This window comes from Mesocricetus auratus, unplaced genomic scaffold, assembly GCF_017639785.1.
Source record: "Mesocricetus auratus isolate SY011 unplaced genomic scaffold, BCM_Maur_2.0 Super-Scaffold_100007, whole genome shotgun sequence".
NCBI lineage: Eukaryota > Metazoa > Chordata > Mammalia > Rodentia > Cricetidae > Mesocricetus > Mesocricetus auratus.
In genome coordinates, this window is record NW_024429191.1 from 93,608,110 (window position 1) to 93,631,815 (window position 23,706).

The window sequence follows — 23,706 nt, forward strand, 5'->3', positions numbered from 1 at the left end:
TGAATTGTAGATGGTTGTCAGCCACCATGTGGTTGCTGGGAATTGAACTCAAGACCTCTGGAAGAGCAGTCAGTGCTCTTAACCTCTGAGCCATCTCTCCAGCCCCCCCCCCCCGGCCTTGCTATTTTGCCCTATTTAAAAAAAGAAGAAGCCAATATAGTGACTGAAGATGACACTCAGAAAGGCAGGTGACATGAGAAGGCAAAGCGGCTCCTCATTCAGGAATCTGGAGAGAAGCAAGAATTCTGGCACAACGGCCAACCTTAAGGCCCCTTCTCCCTTGCCAGACATGAATCTACAGTTTCCTGGACTCTCACCAGAGACCAAGCACACTCGCAAGGGGAGGACACGACCTAAACCGTGCTTGGCGACCCCTAGTGGCTTCGGGGCTGCAGTTCCACCCAAGGGCTCCCCGGAGCCCGCGCACTTGACCTCACTCATCCAGGAGAGCGAGAAAGTGGGGAAGGGGAGGTCTCCTAGCAACCGTTCCAGCCCCCAAAATAGTACGCACGGCAGACACGAAGGCGACTGATTGCAAGCCCGACTTGAGCCCGTTCCCACACTGGGGTAGTGTCGCTCAGAATTCTGGGCGCCCCTCCTTCTCCTAAGCCTCACGCTAAACACCTCTGTGTCAAAAATGATTTCATCTCCAGCCCATCCTAGCCACGAGGGCGGCTGTCACTGCAGCCGAGGTCGCCGAAGGATTCGGGAAAGCTCTTCGGGCTCCCGGAGGTGACAGCGGCTCTCCCGTCACCACCGTGTCCCCCACTCGCCCCCACGTTTTGAAGGCAGCCGGCGAGTCCCTGCACCCCAGATAAAGTCCGCAGAGCGGTTAACCACGAGCCTCGGTCTCCTCGTCGGCCCCAGCGCCCTCCAACACCGCCTCCCGGGCCCTAGCCAGGGACCGCATTTCCCACCCCAGGAACCTCTGCTGCCCCCTGGCGGCGGCCACCCACCTTACCCCTTCTTCGACTCGGCTACGGTGGGTTTAGGACTACATCTCCCGTCAGGCCTTTCCTCAACACCGCGAGAGTGCTGGCGAGACTCGGCTCGGGAAGACCGCGCGCAGGCGCAGCCTCTCCCTTTCCGAGGCCGGCCGCAGCCGCGTGCGTGGGACTCATGGCTGCCGCAGCCCGCCATGCGCTCGCTGGAAGGACCAGGGCTTTGGGTGTCGGTAAGCTGCGGAAGAGGGGAAATGAGAGTTTTTATCCGCGTGCCGTGGACACGCCTGGTCCACCATCCTCTGCTTTGCTAGCGAGGGTTCCAGAGGGCCCGAGGTTCCGTGTCAAGACAAGTGTGTTCCAGGCTGCGGGGAGATGTATGGGGGGGGGGGGGCTGAAGCCCACTTTAGGCTTCGCGATCCCGTCTATTATTTCTTTTTTTGGGGGGGGTCCTTCCAGCCTCCTGAGCCTCACAGCCAGCCATGCACGGAGCATGCGGCCTCCCTGGAGGGTGGGGGTGTTGTTAAAATGTCTAGGTTTATCCAGTAACGAGACACAAACCGTGACTCAACGATCCCGCAGTGTTTTATTGGTGGACAGGGAAGGAAAGGGGGGATGAGGGGCTAATCAGCCCGTGCAGAGCTGAGAGAGGAAAGTGAGAAAGATGGGAGCAAGAGCGTTAGTGGGCAGGGGTCAGTCCTTTAAAGGGGTCCTCTTGCACCTGCGTGGTGCTCCCAGAACTCAGGGCTGACCAGAGTGCTACCCGAGTGCATCCTGCCAGGTAACAGGGCGGGCCAGCATAATCAATGCCTGAACCTTTCAGGTGGCCCTTCATTCCAGCGCCTTGACGGGTGAATACGTGTCCCCGCCAGGGCCTGGTCGTTGTGTGATGACCGCAGGCTGGGGAAAGGGGATTGCAGACTGAAAAATCTACAGTTTTACAAGTGGCATGTTTCTTTCCTTCCCGGAAGGCGTGCCCCTGGCACCTGTTAAGACGTCGGGGAGCAAACCTGCAGGCTAATGGCGGGATCCCCAAGCTTAAACGGGCCGGCGTGGCCGCCAAGTGAGGAGGCGGAGGTGGACGGTGCGTAGTTGTGGAGTTCCGCTCCAAGCGCGCGTTGAGCCGTGAGCTCCTTTCGGTAAGCGTGCCCACCCAAAGTCTAGAGGAGGGGCTCCAGCAAAGGCCGGCGGTCCCGTGGGAGCTGAGTGCATGATGATGTGAAGTTATCCCTGTCTGAAGGTCAAGAGACCTTTCTGTGTGGAACCTGGATATCTGAAACTCGGCTTCCCGGGCTCAGACGGCAGCTCCGGGCATGGTTTTCCAGTGGGCTGCTTTAGACTTAACCGTGTGTGTTTCCTCGTCACCAGGTGCAGGCCAGGTCTCTGGGGCGGAAACGGATGCTGTGGCTGCCAGCAGGTAACCGTCCTGAATCAGGATGTGGGCCGCAGCGGTTCCTCATCGCTGACTGGGTGGAGGGTCAGTGCTTTTTGATCCCCTTGCTCTGGGTTGTACAGGACGAGGTGGCTCCCTTGTGACAAAGGAAGCGATTGCTTTCTTCCCTGTAGCCCCCTCCCCCTTTGATTTGAGATAGCGTCTCACAGTTTAACCCCAGGTGGCACTTGCTGTGTAGACCTGGTTGACCTCATGGAGGTCCACCTGCTTCCGCCTCCCAGGTGCTGGGATTAAAGGCGTTCCTCACTATGCCTGGCCCTCTGGTTTTATGTTCATATTTTGTTTGCGTTCCAAAAAAGCCCATAAGCCTATGATGGATGCTAGTTATCCCTGTCTGAAAATTTCAGCTGAGGGAAAATACTATGTTCTGAGGCTTAGGGGGTGTGGCTCCATGCTTGAAGAAATTTGAGCTTTATAAGGGATTGAGTGGACTTCACAGAGAGCTGTGTGTGCTAGCCTTCCAAAAGCCTATGGTCTGGTTGCCCTGTCCTTTGAGTGACGGCTCTGGGGGCAAAGCCCCAGAGTGAGCAGTAATGGGCTTGCTGCCAGGGCTCGTTTTGTACTTGGAGAGTGAAAGGGTGCTTGTCACATTTCTAGAAAATGAATGTGCTCTTTTGGAGGAGACAGGAATGTAAGGCTTGTGCCATGAGAATGCTTAATGACCCTGTCCTTGCCACTGCAACAGTTCTGACATTTAGGGGAAAGAGAGGTGCTGGAGCCCTGGCGGCCTCAGCACAGATGAGGTCCTGTTTGAATGTCATGGCTGCACCAGAGAAGTAAGAAGGGGTGGGGTGGGCTCGGCCTTGGTGACTCTTAAGTGGCCGCTGTGAAGCCCTCAGATTGTCCTTCCCTATGGAAACTGGTGGGTGTGTACAGCCTTTTTGTACTTACGGTCACTTTTTTCTTTAATTTCCGTTTTTTGAGACAGGGTTTCTCTGTGTAGCCCTGGCTAACCTGGAATTCACTCTGTAGGCCAGGCTGGCTTCACACTCACAGAGATCCTCCTGCCTCTGCCTCGTGAGTGCTGGGATTAAAGACATGAGCCGCCACCACCCACCTGCCTTTTTCGTCACCTAAGGTAGCTGCATTTGGGTGAGAGTCAGGCCCTCTTAGCTTTGTTCCTGTGTGGACTCAGAGGCCCATATACAGAGGGAGGCAGTTGAATATAAATGTTTCTCGTGAAAGTTTTTTTTTTACCATCCCCAGAAACTTCTCTTGTCTCCTTAAAAAAAAAAAAGAAAGTTAATCAGCCTGGGTTGGAACTCTGACAACACACATAGTGCCCTGGTCTGATTGTGCTGGTTCCCAAATTCCTCATTTTTGAGACACTCACCTGGCTGTTTCCTTCACGTTGTGTTTTTTGTTTGTTTGTTTTCATGTTAGTGCCCTGCTGCTGCTGCCTTTAGTCTCCCAGAGAGAATGTCATCAAAGGACCTTGGAGTTTGATCTGCAGAAGTAGCTGGCAGAGTCAAGTGACTCCAGTCATCCTGGGGAAGCAGGAGCTGCGCCTAGAAAAGCAGTTCTCACGGTGGACTTCTTGGGAAGAGTCGGTTGGGCTTTGTGTTTTGAAGCACAAATAAACCTTACTAAACTTAACTCACTGTTGTGGATGTGAGATTGAGGCTTAGAAACTCTGAAGCGGTGTTCTAGAATACCATTTGAACCTGACTGCAGAAAATCAGGACATTTCCTACTGACCTGTTTAAAATTGACTTCGCACTTAAATCATAGGTCGCCACACTTAACCCAGTGAGGGTGTTTAAGAACACCTGGTTTAATTCCAGTACCCATTGGTGCTCACAACCGTCTGTAACCCTAGTCACAAAGAACCCTATATCCTTTTCTAGCCATCATGGGTACCAGGCACACGGGTGATGCACAGACTAACAGTGAAGGCAAAACATCCATACACATAAAAATGGCCTCAAAAAAAACCTGGCAGTGGTGGCGCTCAGGAGGCCTACAGAGCAAGTTCCAGGACCTCCAAAGCAAGCCAGAGCAACCCTTTCTCGAAAAACTAAAGAAGTTGAGATAAAGTACTGCTAACAGCACTATAGATCAAAGGTTACCTAGTAATGTGGGTTGTTGGGGCAGTAGGGTTTAAGTAGTCACCACAGTCAGCTGGTTGGGACTGAGGTGGTCTGGAGAGGAGGCCATAGGACTCAGGACGCTTGAGAGTCTCACCTCCCCCCTCTCCCCCATTCTAACTCAGCACAGCAAGAGGCTGGTTGTCTCAAGATTAGGAGTTTATCCCCACCATTTCCCCCAAATCTGTAGACCAAGCCTTGGGGAGTTGGCCAGTGTGGGTATGCTGCTGTGTGGTGTTTGGATACCCACTCCCCACCCCCAGCCGTACGCAGTTTTAGTGCTTGCATGATAATTTTGATTGGATGAGACCGAGACTGCCTCAATTGATGTTTTATTGAAGCAATGACGTGAGGATGAGGGTCTGTCACTCAGTAGTGTCCTGTTGGTGACAAGGAGGGCTACATCTCCAGTAGGACTTCTCTCAGTAGTGGCAATTTGGGTGTAGTTGGTCAAGAGCCAATACCTCCCATATACATTGGTGCTGGATGTGCTTTTAAAACCTGGGCCGTGGTGCTCCTGCCTTCGAGGTTGTCACAGTCCTGAGCTGTATGTACTTCACCCCTCCCTCCAAACCAACAAACATAAAAAAAAAAAAAAAGGCAAAATGGTCATCCACCACATTTCGCCAGGCAGAAAAGTTCTGTTGTTAGGAAGCTTAAGATGTCTTCACAGGTTGAATGGCATTTGGGACGTGCCACTGGTTTCAGCTAGGTGTGGGCCTCTGCATGATAATGGTTACCAGATAACCCTGAGTGGCTCCTTTAATGTCCTAGTTGCTCAGGATCAGGTGCTGGCTTTGAAATACCAGCCTCTTTGCTGTTGAGGGTTGCTGTCTCATTTTGGGTGGCGTGTAGGTTCAATTTTAAAACATTCTACAAAGCAGTCTGCCCTCTCCTGCCTAAGACCCAGAAGAGTTGTCTTGAGTCAAGAGGGTGTTGTGCGTTGCACAGCCTCTGGTGATTCCAGGCCGTGAGTCCTTTCTCGGTATCCTCCGGGGAAGCAGAAGGTCAAGGGGAGTGATGGATGCCTCTTCCAAAGGTTGAAAGGTCAAGAGAAGTACTTAGGAAACAAGTCGGTGCTTTGGGGTTAACGCTGGAACAGCCGAAGGATGCCAGCATTGTGCAGACCCCTCCACAGTACAGCTTCCAGGGACAGATCGTGGTTTGAGTAAAATATCACTGGTTTCTTTTTTCGGTCGAAATAGTGGTCTGAGTATTTCTGGTAGTTGCTTGTGATGAATCCGTAGGCACTGACCTGGACAGGGACAGTCACAGTTAGCGATTATTGAGCCGCCGGTGCGGGGAAGCGACTTGAACTAGTGTGTGCCTGTCCCCAAGCAGATGAGGGGGTAGATTAACAACAGCTCAACGTGTGCACCTCGGCCCTTTGTACACAATCCCCACAATGTGAGTCTTAGTCCCCATTGAACTAAGTGCCTAACTGGTAATCCCAAGTGTCCCCATTCAGACAGTGAGCGGCAGAGCTGGCTTTGGAACTTAAGAATGACTCAGACTTCATGATCTTGAAGTTGAGGATGGAGGAGATGAACACTGACTACAGAAAGACGCCTGGGTTAGAATAGGTAGAAAGGACAGGGCCGGGGTGCTGACTTCCACCACACGTGCCCTTACAGGATTACAGCCTTTTTATTATTATTATTATTTTTAAGGTATCAAGGATTGAATCTAGAACCTCATGCTTGCTTCACAGCCTGCCTTTGAGAACTGTCACTCAACCTCTCTCTCCGCCTCCTATTAGGAACCTATTACCACAAAGTTTCTCGGGTTTTTCTGCATGTGGCAGGATGAACCTGCTGTCCCTGTCAGCTCAAGGATGTCCCCGTTAAAGGCTTTTGCTTTCAGCAGAGCTGTCTGGCCCATTGCACCTTAAATATCACCTAGAAGAGGGAAGCAGGCTGGGAGGGTGTCGGTGAAGCATGGCTAACCTAGACCTGACCCTCTTGTATGACAGGAGTAAGCAGACAGACAGGCACTCCTGTCCCGGGGAGTCCCGTCTGTTGCCAGTCCCACTTCTGGGTGGCTGGCATTGGGAAGGACTAGCGGGCCACAGTGAGTTCTGCTGCTCTGCTGCAACAGCTCCCACCTACCTGGTCACAGGTGTGCAAGGCTGTCAGCAGCATGAGCGCTCCTGTAGTAGGCATATACATGTCTCTGAAACGTGTGTTAATCAACTTGGATTTCAAAAACCTGGAAAGACATCAGAAGCGGTAACCCTGAGAAGGGGCTAGTTGGAGCCGAGTGAGCAAAGCCCTTGCCACACAAGCTTGAACCCAACCTGGGTCCCCCAGCACCCGTGTAAAGCTGGCTGGGCACAGTAGCGCACATCTGTAATCCCAGCTGTCCTGTGGTGAGATGGGAGGCAGGGACGGCAGAATTCCAGAAACTCAACCATCAGCTAGCCTGGCCAGTGTCAAGAAACGACACCAAGTAGAGACCGGAGATGCTGAGGCTACACCCTAGCCTTCATGCGCTCCTGCTTGCCTAAGTTTCTCTCCCTGCCCAGCCCTCCCCACAGAGATTTACAAGGAGACCCGAGAAAGACGTTTCAGGTGTTGAATGCCAGTGAGGTAATTGCAACATTAGACTCTAGGCTACCCGCTCGCTCGAAAAGGCTGGAGAAGTTCATAAGCTGGCCCTTCTACTCCAACCAATTTCCACTTAGGGGACATCCCAGTGATCTAAGCGTGGGGATTTTAGGATGAAGTCAACACCTTATAGGGGTGAGAGCCTCCCCCTTCCCGCATTCACAACTATCGTCTCCCACCCTACTATATTCACATGTAGATGGCCTCTTCATTCAACCCGAGGCCCAGGCTCCTCTCCCTCACACAACTGGACCAGCGGGAATCACCGATGAGCAGGGCGCTCACTCAGATCCTAGCTCTGGGCTCGCTGGCATGCAGACATGTCCAGGTGCTGACCTTAGATGTGGATTTATGGCTAAAGCTTGACCGGGCAGGTCACTCAAGCTCACAGAGCTTCCGCTGGCCTCCCTCCGCCTACTGCTTCAACCACTTTGTTGGGATGCTGGCCTTTGTGTTGTACCGTGGGTTTCTCAACTGTAGGATGGCTAGAGTTGGGCACCGCTTAATGTCACGCCCCCCCCCCGACGACAACCCAAACCGTGTCCTGACTGAACCAAACATCCCGCCTAACTTCCCCCAATACTGAGAGCCGCCAGCGAGGAATGGGGGCTTGGAGGCACTTGGGGAGGGGAAGAAGTGGGCTCAGGCTGTCTGCTCCCCTTGGTTTGCTTTTGGTGGGCTGGGCTTCGGAGCGGCGATACTAGACTTCCGCGACCCCAATACCACCGTACACCTTCTGGCTTTGTGAAAGTTCCTGGAACCCAGCTTCCCGTTTCTGGCTTCTTTCCCGCTGACCCCCGTCAGCTGTATAACCACCTCCCATCAGGGTAGCGAGTAAGACAGTACATGAATGACAGACGGCCTTTAGCGTAGGGATGGGCACAAGGCTCTCAGGACAGGGCTGCTGCCCAGCGCCAGCTGAAGGCACTGGAAATACGTGGGACAGGTGTAAAGGCAGAGCTGGCCCTCCCCACGCCCGCCCCATCCCCATCCCCCACCCCCGACCCCCAATACCTCTCTGTCAGGTAGCGGATGAAGTCTGGGTGCAGGAGCTTGAATTTCCTGGCGGAGGTTTCTGCTCCAAAATAGGTGTGAGGCCTAGGTCCCACGATAGAAGTGGACAGAGCGTCCAGAACCGTCATATTGGAGGGAGAGGGAGGGGAGCGTTAACCGCCGGTGGTAGCGGTAGGGACGCGGCTGGGCGTAGAAGCGGGAGAAGGGGGTGTAGAAGGTGGCTGGGAGCACCGAAGGCACGACGTGCGGCTTCCCCTTCAGCAGGACCTCGGTGGGCGGGGAGTAGGAGAGGGAGGACGGCGGCGTGAACAGGGCTGGCGGCGTGGGGTAGGAGCAGGACCCCTGGGGGGTGTGGGGGGCCGGGGGGAGGAGGGGGAAGTAGAGGGAGTCGGGGGGGGCCGGGGGCGCCGGCCGCCTGGACTCCTGGGCCTGGCACGGAAAGGGTCCGGGGAAGCAGCGGTTGTAGGGGAGAGGGGCTGTGGGCGGCTGGAAGAACGGGCCCTCCTTCATGTAACGAGGCACGTAGGGGGCGATGTAGGAAGGGATGGTGCGGATGGGCCCGATGTAGGAGGCCGAGGTGGCTGGGCTGTGGGAAGGGGACCTGGCCACCGGCACGGCGGGCGTCAGGGAAGGGTTCCGAGAGAGGGATTTTAACCCGGTCTGGGAGGGCGATTTGGAAGCCGGAGGGGTAGGGGCTTGAGTAGACCCTCGGGACACATGTTGGACGTGAGGACTCGGGGACTGGGAGGAAGCCCGGGAGGAAGGCTGAGACGGGGCTGGGGTGGGGTTGTGAGAGGTTGGGCGGGAACTAGTCCCCCGGGTGGGGGAAGGGGAAGGGGCGGAGCCTCCAGAGCTGGGGATGGGCTGCTGGTTGATTGAATTGTCAGCGTGGTTAGAGCGGGACTGGGACGGGGACTGGGTTGGGGACGGATTAGGGGTGTGGGAGGGGGAGCTCATTGGTGTTAGGGAGGCTTAAGTCCACCCGGGGTCTCAGGCGGTTTCCCCAAGAGCCCATTCCCCAGCGCGTCACAGAACCCACCCTCGGGGTTCTCATGACCTACGGCTACGCCAGGGGCCCATTGTTGGGTCATCGTGGGGTGGGGGCGGGGCACCCCGCAGGGGCTGGCCTGGTTTGTAGCCTCAGTAAACCCGTAAAGAAATCTGCTCTTTGGGGGAGAGTGGGTCACATGTCCCAGGAGTCATGAGAAGGGTTTGGTGATCTATCTGGTCACGGTAGCGGCATAGGTTTCTCAGGCACGGGACATTTAGAAGGCAGAGAGCGGAGCTGGGGGTTCAGGCCAGGGCTTAGATATGGATCAAAAGAGCTGGACTGAGGCCTGACATCGCAAAGTTGGTGTGAGGAAGCGGCAGCCTCTGTTCTCACCTCTCTGCACTGAGCCTGGGGCCCTAAGTGTTCTTGGCTCCTGGGCAGAGACCCCTGGGGAGGATGTCTCCCTGCCAGGATCAGTGTGACAAGGGCACTGGCCCCAGGTCTCACTTAGCAGAGCAGGGTGCTCAGTGGACCTCTTGCCCCTGCTGCCCGTCTGTCCTCCAGCAGGACAGTGGGACGGCAGCCCAGAAACGAGGGGCCAAGCTTGCTCCACCTCTTATTCAGCAGGGAAGCTGGCAGGGCCACCTGGGCCCTCAATACCTGAAAGAATGTGAGCTCTGCCAAATCTGCCTTCAGGTTTAATGCCAGCACTTCAGGCGGCCACGCATTGCTACCTCTCCACCCACTGGACGCGTTACACTCCACCCCGTGGCCTGCCCCACCCAAGGGTCCTCAGGAGATGGCACCTACTGTCAGCCAGAGCACAATTTCCATGCTAAATTATGCTGAATAATTAGGGACTCCTGAAGGCTGGAGGGAGACTTTTCTCTGCACAGCTTCTCGCACCATAGCTAGGGTTAAAGAGCCATCAGACAGTTTCTCTATCCAACCATGGGACCTCGGGGACAAGGGGGGGGTGCTCACGGTGTTCCCCACCCGCCATGTCACAGGCTCACACACCAGTCAGCTGCTCACCTGTCCCCTTTGTCCGGGCCCTCTGGGACAGGCACGCCCAGGATGGCGGCTCTCAGCATCAGGTATTCACGGATACTGGAGGGGATGAAGATGTAGCGCAGGTCCTGTCAGGGTATCGGACAAGGCCAAGCTCAGCTCCACAGAAAAACAGTTCTCCGCCTCGCCATGCCTCCCAAGGCTTGCTAGACTGTATTCCCGCGCCCAGGGACTCGGGTGGTTTCATTGTAGGCTCCCAGGACCTTTGATGTCCCTCCCGTGAGAGGTGAAGCGTGGTCGCCGGTCCCTGGAGGACCGGCTACACTTTGTGACTAATGCATAGGATCTTCTCTGTGTTTTCGTTTTTTTTAGGAGACAGAGTCTCAAAGTCCCTATGCAGCCAAGGAAGTCCTGACCCTCCTGATCCTCCCTCCAGAGTCTAAAGCTAGAAAACAGAGGGCTGGAGAGACGGTTCAGTGGTTAAGAGCACTTCCTCTTCTACCAGAGGACCCGGGTTCGGATCCCAGTACCCACATCAGGTGGTTCATAACCACCCACAACTCCAGTTCCAGGGGGGATCCGACGCCCTCTTCTGGCCTCTGCATGCACCAAGTATGTACACGGTGCACAGACATACGTGCGGGCAAAACACAGCATCTCAAAGATGGTCATAAAAGGTGCTTGGCTGCTGGGCGTTGGTGGCGCACGCCTTTAATCCCAGCATCGGGAGGCAGAGGCAGGTGGATCTCTGTGAGTTCGAGGCCAGCCTGGTCTACAAGAGCTAGTTCCAGGACAGCCTCCAAAGCCACAGAGAAACCCTGTCTCCAAAAACCAAAAAAAAAAACCAAAAAAACAAAAAAAGGTGCTTGGCTTCCTTGCTCTCTCTGGATTGCTCAATCTGAGGGACACCCAGAGAGAAAGCACGGCATTAGGGCAAACAGGCATGGAGGGAGGACCCAGGGGAGAGGGCTCCAAGGCTGGCTTTGGCGGGAGCTGTGATGGGGCCTGGGCCTCTCTGAGCCTCCGTTTCCTGCACAGAGCTCTGATGAGAGCCCGAGAGGTCACACATCATTCTTTGGTCAGCAGTGTAGGGAAATGGAAGTATCTCCAGGGGGCTCGACAATCCTAGCCGAATGCTCTTGGACACATTCCCAAACCTCCCGGCATTTCCCCCTGCTAGAGACAAAGGCTCACTGTATACACCTGGCCGACCTGGAGCTTGCCCTGTAGACCAGGCTGGCCTCAAATGTCACATAGATCTGCCTGCCCTTGCCTCCCAGGTACTGGGACTGCCATGTGTGCACCAGCTCCATGCCTGGCAACCTCTCAGGGACCCTTAACTCTGCCATCTGAAGACGGGTATGATGATCCTATATGGAGCACCCGTGACACTCATGTCCATACCTGGGAACAGAGAGGGGACCCAATAAATGTCCTTGCACTGTGCATAGATAAGGGAACTCTGGGTGAGCAGTCTAGGTTTGAAACTTGGGACTTCTGCTGACTGGCCGCATGGGAGGGCTCCGGTCTTCAGTCTTCCCCCAGTGAAGTGGGGGGTCCCAAGTCATCCATCTGTATTGATCCTCCCCCTTCCATGCTCGAGAGGCAGCCCCGAGCCACTGGGGTGATCCGGGGGAATCTCCAGCAGATCTGCCTTTATCTCTAATCTCTGCCTCGCGTGACCGAGATCCTTTTCTTTGTTTGAGACAGACAGGGTCTCCCTACGTAGCCCTGGCTATCCTGGAACTCACAGAGATCTGCCTGCCTCTGCCTAGGGTGTGCCAGGGTTAAAGGCGTGCGCCACCACACCCAAGCAGGTGGCCAAAATCTTAACACTACCTGTCCACGAATCCCAAGGCCCACCCCACCCAAGAGTTCCTAAGAAGACAATACCCGCCGTCAGCCACCGTGGTCCACCCCTTGCTGGCCTCACCTTCCCTTGCGGCACAGAGGTGAAGCCCAGGTTGGAGTAGGCGATGAGGGAATTCTTCATGGTGTTCACGGTGAAGCCGTAGAAGGAGGTCTTGGTGCCCACGTCCAGCTCATAACCTTTGATCACTGCTCCATTGAGCCTGGCCCCGGAGAAGCCCACCATGCTGTCTGGTTTACTTCCGTCTCCATGGCACGGCCTCATCTCTCCCCTTCCCTCTCGTCCCATGAGAATACCTGTCTGGGGTCTAGCCTATCCTCATGAGAATACCTGTCTGGGGTCTAGCCTATCCTCATGAGAATACCTGTCTGGGGTCTAGCCTATCCTCATTAGAATACCTGTCTGGGGTCTAGCCTATCCTCACTGCTCGGGTTCCCAGACTGAGTAACCCTGGTCCTGGGGACCCTTCCTCCCAGGTCCCTTTACGTTGGGCAATTGTGCTCTGTTTTCAGGGTTGGCTGATTCTTGATCTAGACCAATGGTTCTCAACCTTCCTAATGCTGTAACCCTTTAATGCAGTTCCTCATGTTGTAGTGACTACCCCCAGCTATAAAAATTATCTTTGTTGCTATTTCATAACTGTAATTTTGCTACTGTTATGACTAGTGATGCATATAGATGCTTTTTCCAATGATCTTAGGTGACCCCTGTGAATGGGTCATTCGACTCCCGCCCCAAAGGGGTCAGGACCCACAGGTTGAGAACTATTGGTCTAGATCAGACATCTGCCTATCCTAACCACCTTAGGCTGGCAACTGCCTCTGCCCTGGCCTCGGGGCAGATGTTCCCTCATGACTAGCAAAACGAGAGCTGTTCACCCAGCTGCCTGGCCCCTGCCCTCATTACCTGAACACGTAGTCATGGGCATCGATTTTCTGACCCTGACGGGATCCGTTCAGAATGCCTCCGTTACCCACCACAGCACACCGAATACAGCTTAGGGGTTTGGAAGCACCAAACAGCTCTGCGCTCTCGGAGTTGTTGAGAAGGCTCAGGGTAGAGATGATAACTGTGGGTGAGGACAGGGGGGAACCACGTGGAGTGGGCTGTTGCCAGGCTTTCCCCAGACTGTTTGGCTTGGGACCTATGTTATAGAGACCCGGGAAGTAGAGAGGGTGGGGGCAGAATGGGAGTCAGTGTTGGTGGGCCGATCTAGAGTAACTAGTTCTCTTAAGACTGTGTACGCGCCAAAGGTAAAGAATCCAAGGCACGGGGTGGGGTTGTGTGTGGTGGTTTAGGCAATGTGCAGCCGTGAGAGTTCCGTGAAGGCCCCTAAACCTCTGATACCCGGCCACCATTAAACACTGGACATTTTCCATGTCAAGGAGACCCCAAGATAGTGAGAGCCACCGAGCAAGGGAATCTCAGTCTGGTCCTGGGGGACTGGAGAAAGAGAGAAGCAGGATTCACACAGAGAGGAGCCCACGAAGCTCTCCACAGATTCTGAGAAGGCAGCCAAGGCTGGAGCACAGCAGGGAGAAGGGGCCGGCTGAGGCAGGAGGTGGGGAGAAGCAGCAGGTAGGTAGCAGGTTACCTTTTTGGGAGAGCCCATGCCACCCATAGGGGACATTTTGCTGGCTCAGATTGTTCCAGAGGTCTTGAGTGAAGAGGCCGCCCCACAGCAGCACTGGGGTGGAGAGATTGAACAGACCCCGGAAGTGGTGGTCCTTCTGAATGGCCAGGGAAAGCGGATGTCGGCAGAGCTGGCTCTGTGACTGAGGAGAGGGTCAAGCCTGTCAGGTAGGGGCCAGGGTGTGTCTCCTGGGAGACCTCACAGGAGAATTCAAAAGGAGGGGTTAGCTGCTTCTATCCCTCCAGAAGGGGCCATCCCTGGATCTGCTGGCTGAAACAGCCTGCGATCCAGAAGCCTGGTGGGGTCAGGAAACTTTCTGGGTTTAGCCTGCCCAGCCCTTCCGAGTCCAGATGTCACACGCCCACGTTCCAGGGGGTCTGGCTTTGTAGTCCTTCAGCTCACACCTGGGCAAACTCTGGGTACTTCACAACCAGTGAGGACGACATGGATTTATGCTCTACCCACCTGACCGCAGTCCCACCTCCAGGAGGCACGTCTGTCCCGTGAAATGACGGTGCTGGGAAGAACTGTGTCCCCCTCCCTCCCCTTGGCTGCTTACCTCCAACCCCCAGCCATTCAGGTGGCTTTTGCCCTCAGCTGGTGAAGCCAGCCACCGCGAGGCATTTGCAAGAGTTCTCCTGCCTTTAATCAATTAACCCACAGGCGGGGTAATGATTTGTTGACAGCCTGGTGTGGCCGCTGCTCATCTTTAATCCCAGAATTCCCAATGCAGAGGCAGGTGGATCTGTGTGAGTTCGTAGCCAGTCTGGTATAAATATCAAGTTCCAGGACAGCCAGGAATACATGAGAGACCCTGTTTCAAAACACTACAATAATGATGACGATGATGAGGATAAGAATATGTTGATGCCGTCTCGGGAGGTGGTGGAAACTTCTACAGTGAGGCCTCACTGGAGGACGCTGGTCACTGCCACGTTTTGTGGGCTACATCTTGTTCCGGGGCCCCCTTGTGCTCTCTCACCCCGCTTACTGGCTGCCGTGATGTAAACGACTCCATTTTTTCCATCTGCTGCCTCCCAGATGCTCTGGAGCAGGGAGCCAACCTAACTGCTCTTCCTCTGAAGCTTTTTCTGATGTGTTTGTCACAACAGAAAAGCCAACTCATTGCTTGGAGATAAGGTATGTGTGAATGTCATCAGGACAGGGTCTTATGAGCTTAGGCTAGACCTAAACCCAACAACCGGCACCGTGATGATGAGGCCTTGTGAAAAACAGAGGCCGTGGGGGATGACGCATCGAAGGAGTGAGTCACCCTGGGCCAAGCGGACGGCACCCTTGAGACACCAGAAGACAGAAGGCAAGGGAGGATTTTTAGAGTCTCAGGGAAGAATGCCCCCCCCCATGTGATACTGGTCCTCGGGCATTCAGAACCAGCAGAGAGTTGATTTGCCCTTTTTTTTAAAAAAAATGATGCATATGTGTGCTTATGCTTGTGAAAACAGCTTTGTCAGAGACCAGAGGCATCAAATCGCCCCAGAGTTGGGGTTCTAGGAGGTTGTGAGTGAGCTGCCTGGTATGAGTGCTGGAGACCAAACTTGGAACCCCTGCAAAAGCAGAACACACCACTGAACAGTCTCTCCACCCCCATCCCACCTCCGTTGTTGTTTTAAGCCACATACCCTGTGCCCTGAGTTCTGGGAGCCTCAGGGAACAAGACATCACCCCTGCAGCCTGGGCCCTTCAGGAGGGTGAGGTTCCTAGCCAACCCCATTCTAGTCTGCTGCTTTCCCACAGTATTGAGTCTCACCCAGCCTTGGGGTGGGGGTGGGGCGGGGCTCTGTTACTTCTGAATGAGCGTCTTTGTTAAGCCGTTGATCAAAGGACAGAGCAGGAAGTGGCCAGACAGTGGTTTCTGCTATCATGCAACATATGAGCATCCCACACTATGCAAAACTGCTGCAATTCAAACCACAGGGCATATGGGGAGATGGGCTGAGTGATGTAACACTCAGAATGCTGCCAGTAGTGCCTTAAAGCATGCACGTGCACGCACGCACGCGCACACACACAGACACACTCACGTGCATGCACGCACAGCTGCAAGAGAGCCAGACTCATGTTGGGTCCCATAGCCAAGCAATACATGACTGCTGCCTAAACCTTCCCTTGGAAAGACTGGAGGTTTGCTTGTGGGTGCTGGGGTCTGAAGGGTAAGCAGTTAGTGAGGTTCAGTGAAATGGCAGAAAAGGGGTTGTTTGGAGTCAGAAGGGGGAGTTGTAGTAGCAGGTGTGTTTGGGTGAGACCATGACACAGGTAGTAAAGTCGGTGGGTGTTTCTGTGTAGTCCTAGTCCTACATGGTTCAGCTCAGGTGTGTGCACTTTCTTTTTTTTTTTTTTTTTCGGTTTTTCGACACAGGGTTTCTCTGTATTGTCTTGGAAGCTGTCCTGGAACTCGCTCTGTAGACCAGGCTGACCTTGAACTCACAAAGATCCGCCTGCCTCTGCCTCCTGAGTGCTGGGATTAAAGGCGTGCGCCACGAATGCCCGGCCATGTGTGTGCACTTTCTGCTTTATCCAGTGTGTACTTGTCACATGCCAGCTCAGATGAGGTCCCTTTCCTTCGAAGTCACAAATAAATCCCTCTTTCTGGTCCAAAGTGTGGGACTCCAACTGGCCTTGCCACTTCTCGGGACCACACTTCCATCAACAGCTCCTCCAACAAAAGACTCTATGCACCCTAGGATGGGATTGTCCCCATCATGGGTTACCTTGCCACATTATGTTCAAAGGTCACAGCATGCCTGTTTTAAACGAGCTGGGGCTGTGTGCCAATTAGCACCCACTGGAAACGTAAAATTGACCAGGCTCAAGCACTCAAGATGACGCTTATAGCCTCTTCAGTTGCTAACCACGTGACCACAAGTGTTCCACACACAGGTTCCCTCATCACCTGACAGACCAGACCACTGTGCAGTCTCTGAATGCCTGGGTTATCACTAAACTCTTGAACACATGGACCCTGAGTCCCTGAGTCCCTGAAACCTCAGTTAACATGTCCAAGTCCAGTTTCTTGGGTACTGAAAACAATGCTTAAGTCTGTAATAACCCATAAAAGAAACAAACATCTCCCAGTTCACCCAGTATGAGCTGCTGGGGTGGCAGGGAAGTCCTGTACACCACCCAACGTACAGCCAGTTCTGGCGTCAGACCCTCGGCACCTCACTACTCCATGCCTCAGTCTGCCCTACTGGAATACCTCTATTTACTGTGTATCCGGAACTTGAGAACGAAGCACCTCACGGCCCAGCAGGTACCCAGCTACTACGTAGGGTTACGGACTAGAGTCCTGAAGACCTAAGACCCCTGAGGCAAACATGGGGCATTTCCCAGAGCTTGGCTCTTATTCCTGGGTGAGCAAGTGAACCGCGACTTATCCTAAGTAAGTATTTGGAGGAACAGAGTACAGGATCCATTCAACACAAAGATTCAGTTTCAAGGGGCTGGAGAGATAGCTGGGTGGTTAAGAGGGTGCATCACTCCAGCAGAGGACCACACTGGGCGGCTCACACTGCCCATAACCCCAGTTCCAGGGGGTCCTATGCTTTCTGGGTGCACACGCGGTGCGCATACATACACATAAGCAAACACCTGCTACAAATAAGTAACATTGATTTTATAAAAGAGGCAATTTGAGGGGGCTGGAGAGATGACTCAGTGAGGAAGAGTACACACTGCTCTTGCAGAGGACCTGGGTTCGGTTCCCGGCACCCACAACTGGCTGTAACTCCAACTCTGGGGGTTCGGCTGCCTGTATCCTCTGTGGCACCTGTACTCACTCACACACACACACACACACACACACACACACACATTCAGACATATAGTTACAAGACCTGATTTTCAGACTTCCACGAACCTTCCAGCTGGCTACACCATAAGAGGTCCTTATCTATCCACCATTTTCTGCTGGGATACAGGAAACACTGTATCCCAGGTCGAAGATGCCTGGGGAGGATGGATGTTTATCTCTGTGCTAGTGGAGGTCCGAACATATTAGACCCAGAAACCTCAAGAAAGTTCTTGGTTTTTCTCCTCCTCCTCCTCCTCCCCTCTGAGCTAGAAGACCCTCAAACTGCCCCAGAGTGGTGAGCCACTGTACCTTTGTGTGTTCAGGGTTCGGTGCCTTGAGTTCAAGGAATGCTCGAGGTGATATGATGTTCCTGGGGGAGGGGGGGAAAGGCAGAAGTGAAGTGGGGGTCCAACAAGCACCTTACGCTTCAGCTCAGAGGCTGACACAGTGCCAGGGTCCCCAGGATGCATCCCTTTGATCTCTCCTCCACACCGATTCTGAACCCACGACTCCACCTTTAGATACACAAACTACCATCACTCAACTGTGTCCTGCCCAGCTACACAGAGGAAGAAACTAAGCGAGTCTCTCAGCGGGGGCGGGGAGAGGGGGGCAGAAAAACCGGAGTTTACAGGAGTAGAGATGGTTGAAGTACGAAGATATAAAACAGGAAGGACGGCCAGTGCCTGGCATTGTGACTATCGGAGGAGTCTCCTGCCAAAGCCCAGGAGTGAATGTTGCGATGCATGCCCTTAAGCCCAGGATTTAGGAGACTGAGGCAGAAGGATCAGAGTTCAAGGCCACCCTCTACTGCACAGATTTCGAGCCAGCCTCAGGCTGGTGATGAAGTCTCAAGACACAGAAGCAAACAGCAACAACAAAAGTCTGAGGGGATGTTAGGGTGTTGGGAGTGAGATGGGGGGGCTCTCCTCCAATCGAATATGCCTACAGTTCCGAAGCTCCTTCCTGTTGAAGGAGAAACAAAAGTCTGAGGGGATGTTAGGGTGTTGGGAGTGAGATGGGGGGGGCTCTCCTCCAATCGAATATGCCTACAGTTCCGAAGCTCCTTCCTGTTGAAGGAGAAACAAAAGTCTGAGGGGATGTTAGGGTGTTGGGAGTGGGGGGGGGACGCCTCTCCTCCAGTCGAATGTGCCTACAGTTCCGCAGCTCCTTCCTGTTGAAGGGTGCATGTGGCTCGAAGCCCTGACTCTGAGGGTTTGCCTGCAGCCCGGTCTGGTCAGCTCGCCATCGACTCTTCCGGAGACCTCAGTCTCTGCCTCAGCACACGGAAGGGGCCCAAGAGAACAGCTAAATTACCCCACACGGAAAGGTCCTCTAAATGCCAGCCACCGTCCCTCTGAGAGGAAGGTGAGGGATCCTGTACCTCTTTACCAGTGTCTTCTAAAGGGAGGCAAGAGGGTGCTCACATTGCCCGGGCACTGCGAGGCCCTGGGCAGAGGATTAAAGAACGGAGGACGTGCCTGGTGGCCAGGAGCTCCCCTCCTTCGTTACCCATACCCCAGCAGCATCGGGGAAGCAGGGAGTGTGAGGACATGGGGCCTGGTCTCCTGTAGGCACCGAGCACGCTGAGTCAGTGCAGGGCTTGGAATCTGTGCCACCCTTTGGTTTCCCAGGTTTCAAGTAAGATCCTGAAGGGACTGATCCGGGGAAGATCCCTCCCCTTCCCCCTTCCCTCCTCCACCAGCCAGATGTCCACCCCTATAATCCTGTGGCTAAGGAGTGGGGACCTGGTGGTGCTCAGCCTAGGCCATGTGGAAGGAGCTTGGCAAACGTCCACACCCTACCAGTCCTGAAATTCTGGCTGATTCCAAGCTCACCTCCCCACCCCCACCCCCCTCTCTGGTAAATCTCTCGGGCAGCAGGCCTGTGAACCCAGGGAGGAACTACCAGATCACAGACCTAGGACAGCAGGACAAAAGTGACAGATGGGGTGAGGGTAGTGGGACTCTCCTTAAGCCCACCCTCACCCAATCCTAAGGGTGCTCCCCAGCTGCCCTCAGCTTGGTGACTTCACAGGCCCTCTCTCAGGAATCCAAATCCTTCCAGCTACCTAGGGCTTCTCCTTCAACGGAGGTAGGCACCCAAACCTATGAAAACTCTGCAGCCTGAGAAATAAGCACAAAAATGTGCATTTTTATAAGACTAAATGTATTGTCAGGTGTGGTGGCACCTGCCATAATTCCAGCACTCTAGAGGCAGAGATGGAGGATCAGGAGTTCAAAGCCCTCCTCAGCTACTTAAGCAAGTTTAGGGCCAGTTTGAGTTTTATGAGACACTGTCTCAAGACAAAGAGGCAAATAGTCAATTTTAAAAATGTGTGATAATGTATATATGTGTGCTGTGTGTGTGTGTATGTGTGCAGTGTGTAACGTGTGCATTCTGTGTGCTGTGTGTGTATGTGTGCAGTGTGTAACGTGTGCATTCTGTGATATGCGTGATATGTGTGCTGTGTGTTATGTTCTATGTGTGCTGGGTGTGATGTGTGTGTGTAATGTGTGCAGTGTGTAACGTGTCATTATGTGTGCTGTGTGTATGTGTGCAGTGTGTAACGTGTGCATTCTGTGTGATATGTGTGCTGTGTGTTATGTTCTATGTGTGCTGTGTGTGATGTGTGTGCATTCATCTGTGTGAAGGTGCACACACACTCTGGAGCACATGTGGAGATTACAGGGAACGTTGCAGAATGCAGGGCAGACAGGATGTAAAAGCCCAGGGATGGGGGTGGGGTGGCATGCTGTGAGTGCTGCCATCTGGGCACCGCATGGCCACTGCAATCAAGACCTCAGAGGGCTGCAGTTAGCTGCCTGCCCTGGTCCTGCACGAGGCTGGGCAGCCAGCAGTCCCCTGTGGGCAAGGGAGGGGCTCTCGGGTCCTCCTCTCCCTTGGGCAAGGGTTATTGAATATGGATGGGTTCTGGAGACTGGGGGTTATTGTCTTCAGTTGTGCACCCGCTGGTTAAACTCAGGGGTTCATAAAACAAAGCAAAAGAGCAAAAGGACTTGCTTGTGGGGAAGAAAGGAATGCTGGTGGGAGTGTGTGTGTGTGTGTGTGTGTGTGTGTGTGTGCCTGTGTGTGTGTGTATAGGAGACAAGAGGGGGTAGAGGGTGAGAGTCATTAGAATACATTATATACACGAATGGGATCTCCCCCCACCCCAAGACAGGGCTACTATGTAGGTCTGGCTGTTCTGGACCTCGCTCTGTAGACCAGGCTGGCCTGGAACTCAAGAGGTCTGTCTGCCTCTGCTTCCTGAATGCTGGGATTAAAGCCTATGCTACCACTGCCCGAGTGACATACAGATTTTTCAAAGAACAAATTTAATTTTAAAGTATTGACTATAAAGATTAACCTTAAAAAATAAAATAAAAAGGTCCCAGATGCCAGGCAGTGGTGACACTCGCATTTAATCCCAGCACTCAGGAGGCAGAAGCAGGTGGATCTCTGAGTTCGAGGCTAGTCTGGTCTACACAGTGAGTTCCAGGACAGCCAGGGCTGTTACGGAGATAGAGAAACCATGTCTTGGAAACCCTCTGGAAGCAGAGTTTTCGGTGAGTGGGTGATGAGATCCCCCACTAAGGAGTAATAGAGCCCTCCCTAGGCCCAGCCATTCTTCCGTCTGGACTGTCTCTTGGCCCTATTCACAGGAAGGACGCTCAGCTTCCAGCCATACTCTGGGAGTCATCTGTCTCCGGGAACTACCTACCCACTTCCTACAGCCAGGCTGAGTCCTGACCTGCCCCTTCCTTCCCCGCAACCAGGTTTTACTACAGCAAACGCTAACACAGGCAAGGAAAAGGACAGGTTTTTTATTCATACCAGATTTTGCCAGGTTTGTTGATGTTGTTGTTGTCTTATTTTTTAGTCTTGGGGACTGAAATCCAAGACTTCATGCACGAGAGGTGAGTACTCTACCAACTGAACTATGTCCCCAGCCCCTATATCAGATTTTTGAGAGGAAGAAAGATCTCTTGAAATGGAAAAATGTTTTGCCAGAGTGCACAGGGGAGAGACCTCACTGGAGGCCTCACAACCTACATGAAGAACTATAGTCAACTAGGGAATGCTGAGAGCTGGAGAAACAACCTTCACACCAACTGGTCATCCAGTGGCAAATGATCAGCCCTGAAAACACACATACAAGGAACAGTATACAGGCTGTGCAGGACACACATATATATATATATAAATACACATATGTTATATGCATATAATACATAAACATACATGTATTATAAACATATGATATATATATACATATATATGCACGTAGCAGCAATTGATGAACAAAGAGGCCAGGCATTTGCAAAAAAAAGGCAAGGTCAAGGGTATATGGGAGACTTTCGAGGGAGAAAAGGGGGAAAATGATGCAAAAATAAAAGAATAAATACTTTTTAGAAATGAAAAGCTTCGTTGGGGTGTAACCCATATGTAACTAACCCTCCGTGTGAAGTCACGTGTGAAGTCTGGCCCCTTGCAGGGTGTTGCCAGCTAAGGTAACTAGGTTCAACTGTTTGCAAGCAATTTTCGTGGTAGTTGCAACTGAGCTGTGTCCTTTAACCAAACACCACTCATTGTGTGCGGAAGCAAACGGGCTAGGAGGAGACAGACTGGTGCCTGAGGTCTCTGTGACGCTGTGTGGGCGCTTCCTGCCTCTAAGCCCACACTCTAGGTATGTCTTGCTGTGCCTCCCAGAAATAAAGTTAAAGCCTCCCGAGGTTCCTTCAGTCATCCGAAACTTGTAGGCGACCAAAGAAAGGCACTCTCAGGTTTCTGGAAAGCAAGAGGAACCGGGTGGAAGGCTCGGATGGGTCCAGAATAGGCCTCTGCGTTGTTCAGGTGCAGCTCGCCAGCACGCAGGGCCGTGTCCAGACGCCGCTTATCAAAGTTAACACTTGAACAACAAATAGGCCCAGATAAAAGGGAGCCAGATGCAGGCGGGCCTCTCTGCCCAGAGCCCAAAGTGAGCGGAGCAGGAGCCTGGCTACCTCCTACCCGAAGAGCAGGGTCGAGTTGGAAAACAGGGTCTCTACCCTAAAAGTGGATCCAGGAAGAAAGTGGCAACAGGGAGGAGCTTTTAATTAAGCCTGGACGAAATTAACCCAAGACGTCAGGGTCTCCAGTGTGTTCGGGGCGGGCAGAGGCGGCGGGGCCCAGGTGGCAGCACGAGATTAAGGCAGCCAAAGGCGTGTCGCCGCTGCGAGCCTGCCCGGGGTGTCCGCGGGCGTCGGCGGCGCTGGGAGCGCGCTCTCTGCCCGCGCGCGCCCCGGGCTCAGTGCCCCGCAAGCGCTTACCTGGCCCGGGCACCGGGCTCCTGAAACCGCCGCCCCACCGAGTACAGAGTGAAGAGGACCCCAAAGCAGGCGGCGACGAGCAGGAGCATCCGGAAGAGCCAGCGCCGCGGGAGGTCCATGCGAATCCGGCCGGGGTGCGCCCCGTCCGCCACCCCTGCGCCCTGAGCTCCCCCGGCGGGCGGGCGGAGTGGCGGGACCTGGAGGGACGCGCGGAGGCGGTAGCCCTGCTCTGCCCCGCCCAGCCCACCGCGGGCTGCCGCGGCGCCTCCGGGTCCTGCAGCTCCCCCTGTGTCCTCGCCGGGCCGGAGGTCGCCACAACTCCAGAAACTGAGCCTGAGTCTCCACCCACCCCCTACCCCCAAATTCCCCCCAAAAAAGGCCGACGTGCAGCTACCGAAGGACAGAGCCTCCACCTACCTCCAATCCGAGCCCCCACCCCCCTGACTTCGATGGCGGTCACCCCAGACGCTGCTCTCCTGCAAGAGCCACACCCCGGGCCGCACCTAGCCCAGATTTGGAACGGTTAGGGATGTTTGGTCCGCACCGTCCAGGGCCAGCATGTGCAGTGAAGGACGGGGATGGTCGCCAGCTGCGCGGGCTGAGCACTGTGCGATTCGGGACTCATCCGAGTTTTATGGACTTGAGAAGAGGGTGAAACCACCTGGCTGGCTGCTCTCACTAGGACCCTGAAGCTTGACGGATTAGGCCCTGGTACCTTGCATACTCGCCTAAGAGCACAGAGGAGCTTTCACCAAAGGATGGAAGGAAACCCCTTAGCCCAGATTTGGGATTGGAGGTGCAGGGTTCAGGCAGGGAGCCTGCCGAGGTGGGGGACCACTGTGGGGCTTGGGTTGTCATACCTTTATTTGGTGACTACCCATTGAGATGGAGGGCATCATGTATGCAGTGCAGGGAGAAAGGGCCAGGCCAAAGAAACACATTTTGGCTCTGCAACCAGAACCAAAGAAATGCACCTT

General features: G+C 54.1%; 1 protein-coding gene, 1 long non-coding RNA gene and 2 other non-coding genes across 4 annotated transcripts; 3 read left to right on the forward strand and 1 right to left on the reverse strand.

The window, feature by feature from the left end:
* Positions 1-1,057: 1,057 nt before the first annotated feature.
* On the forward strand, positions 1,058-3,990 carry LOC106021111. The gene is made up of 4 exons (XR_001196459.3): positions 1,058-1,174; positions 1,913-2,080; positions 2,310-2,358; positions 3,778-3,990. It is a non-coding gene; the product is annotated as an uncharacterized LOC106021111 (long non-coding RNA).
* On the forward strand, positions 2,144-2,225 carry LOC121141648. The gene has a single exon (XR_005878612.1). It is a non-coding gene; the product is annotated as a small nucleolar RNA R38 (small nucleolar RNA).
* LOC121141646 lies at positions 2,697-2,772 on the forward strand. The gene has a single exon (XR_005878610.1). It is a non-coding gene; the product is annotated as a small nucleolar RNA R38 (small nucleolar RNA).
* Positions 3,991-4,797: 807 nt separating the features above from the next.
* Positions 4,798-22,899, reverse strand: St6galnac2 (ST6 N-acetylgalactosaminide alpha-2,6-sialyltransferase 2). The gene is made up of 9 exons (XM_013113179.3): positions 22,730-22,899; positions 17,727-17,787; positions 13,568-13,748; positions 12,880-13,042; positions 12,037-12,175; positions 10,128-10,231; positions 8,102-8,185; positions 6,590-6,689; positions 4,798-5,736 (listed from the first exon to the last, which is right to left on the reverse strand). Exons 1-9 carry the CDS (start codon positions 22,846-22,848, stop codon positions 5,569-5,571), a joined length of 1,119 nt encoding a protein of 372 aa, XP_012968633.1. The 5' UTR covers positions 22,849-22,899; the 3' UTR covers positions 4,798-5,568.
* Between the last annotated feature and the right edge of the window lie 807 nt (positions 22,900-23,706).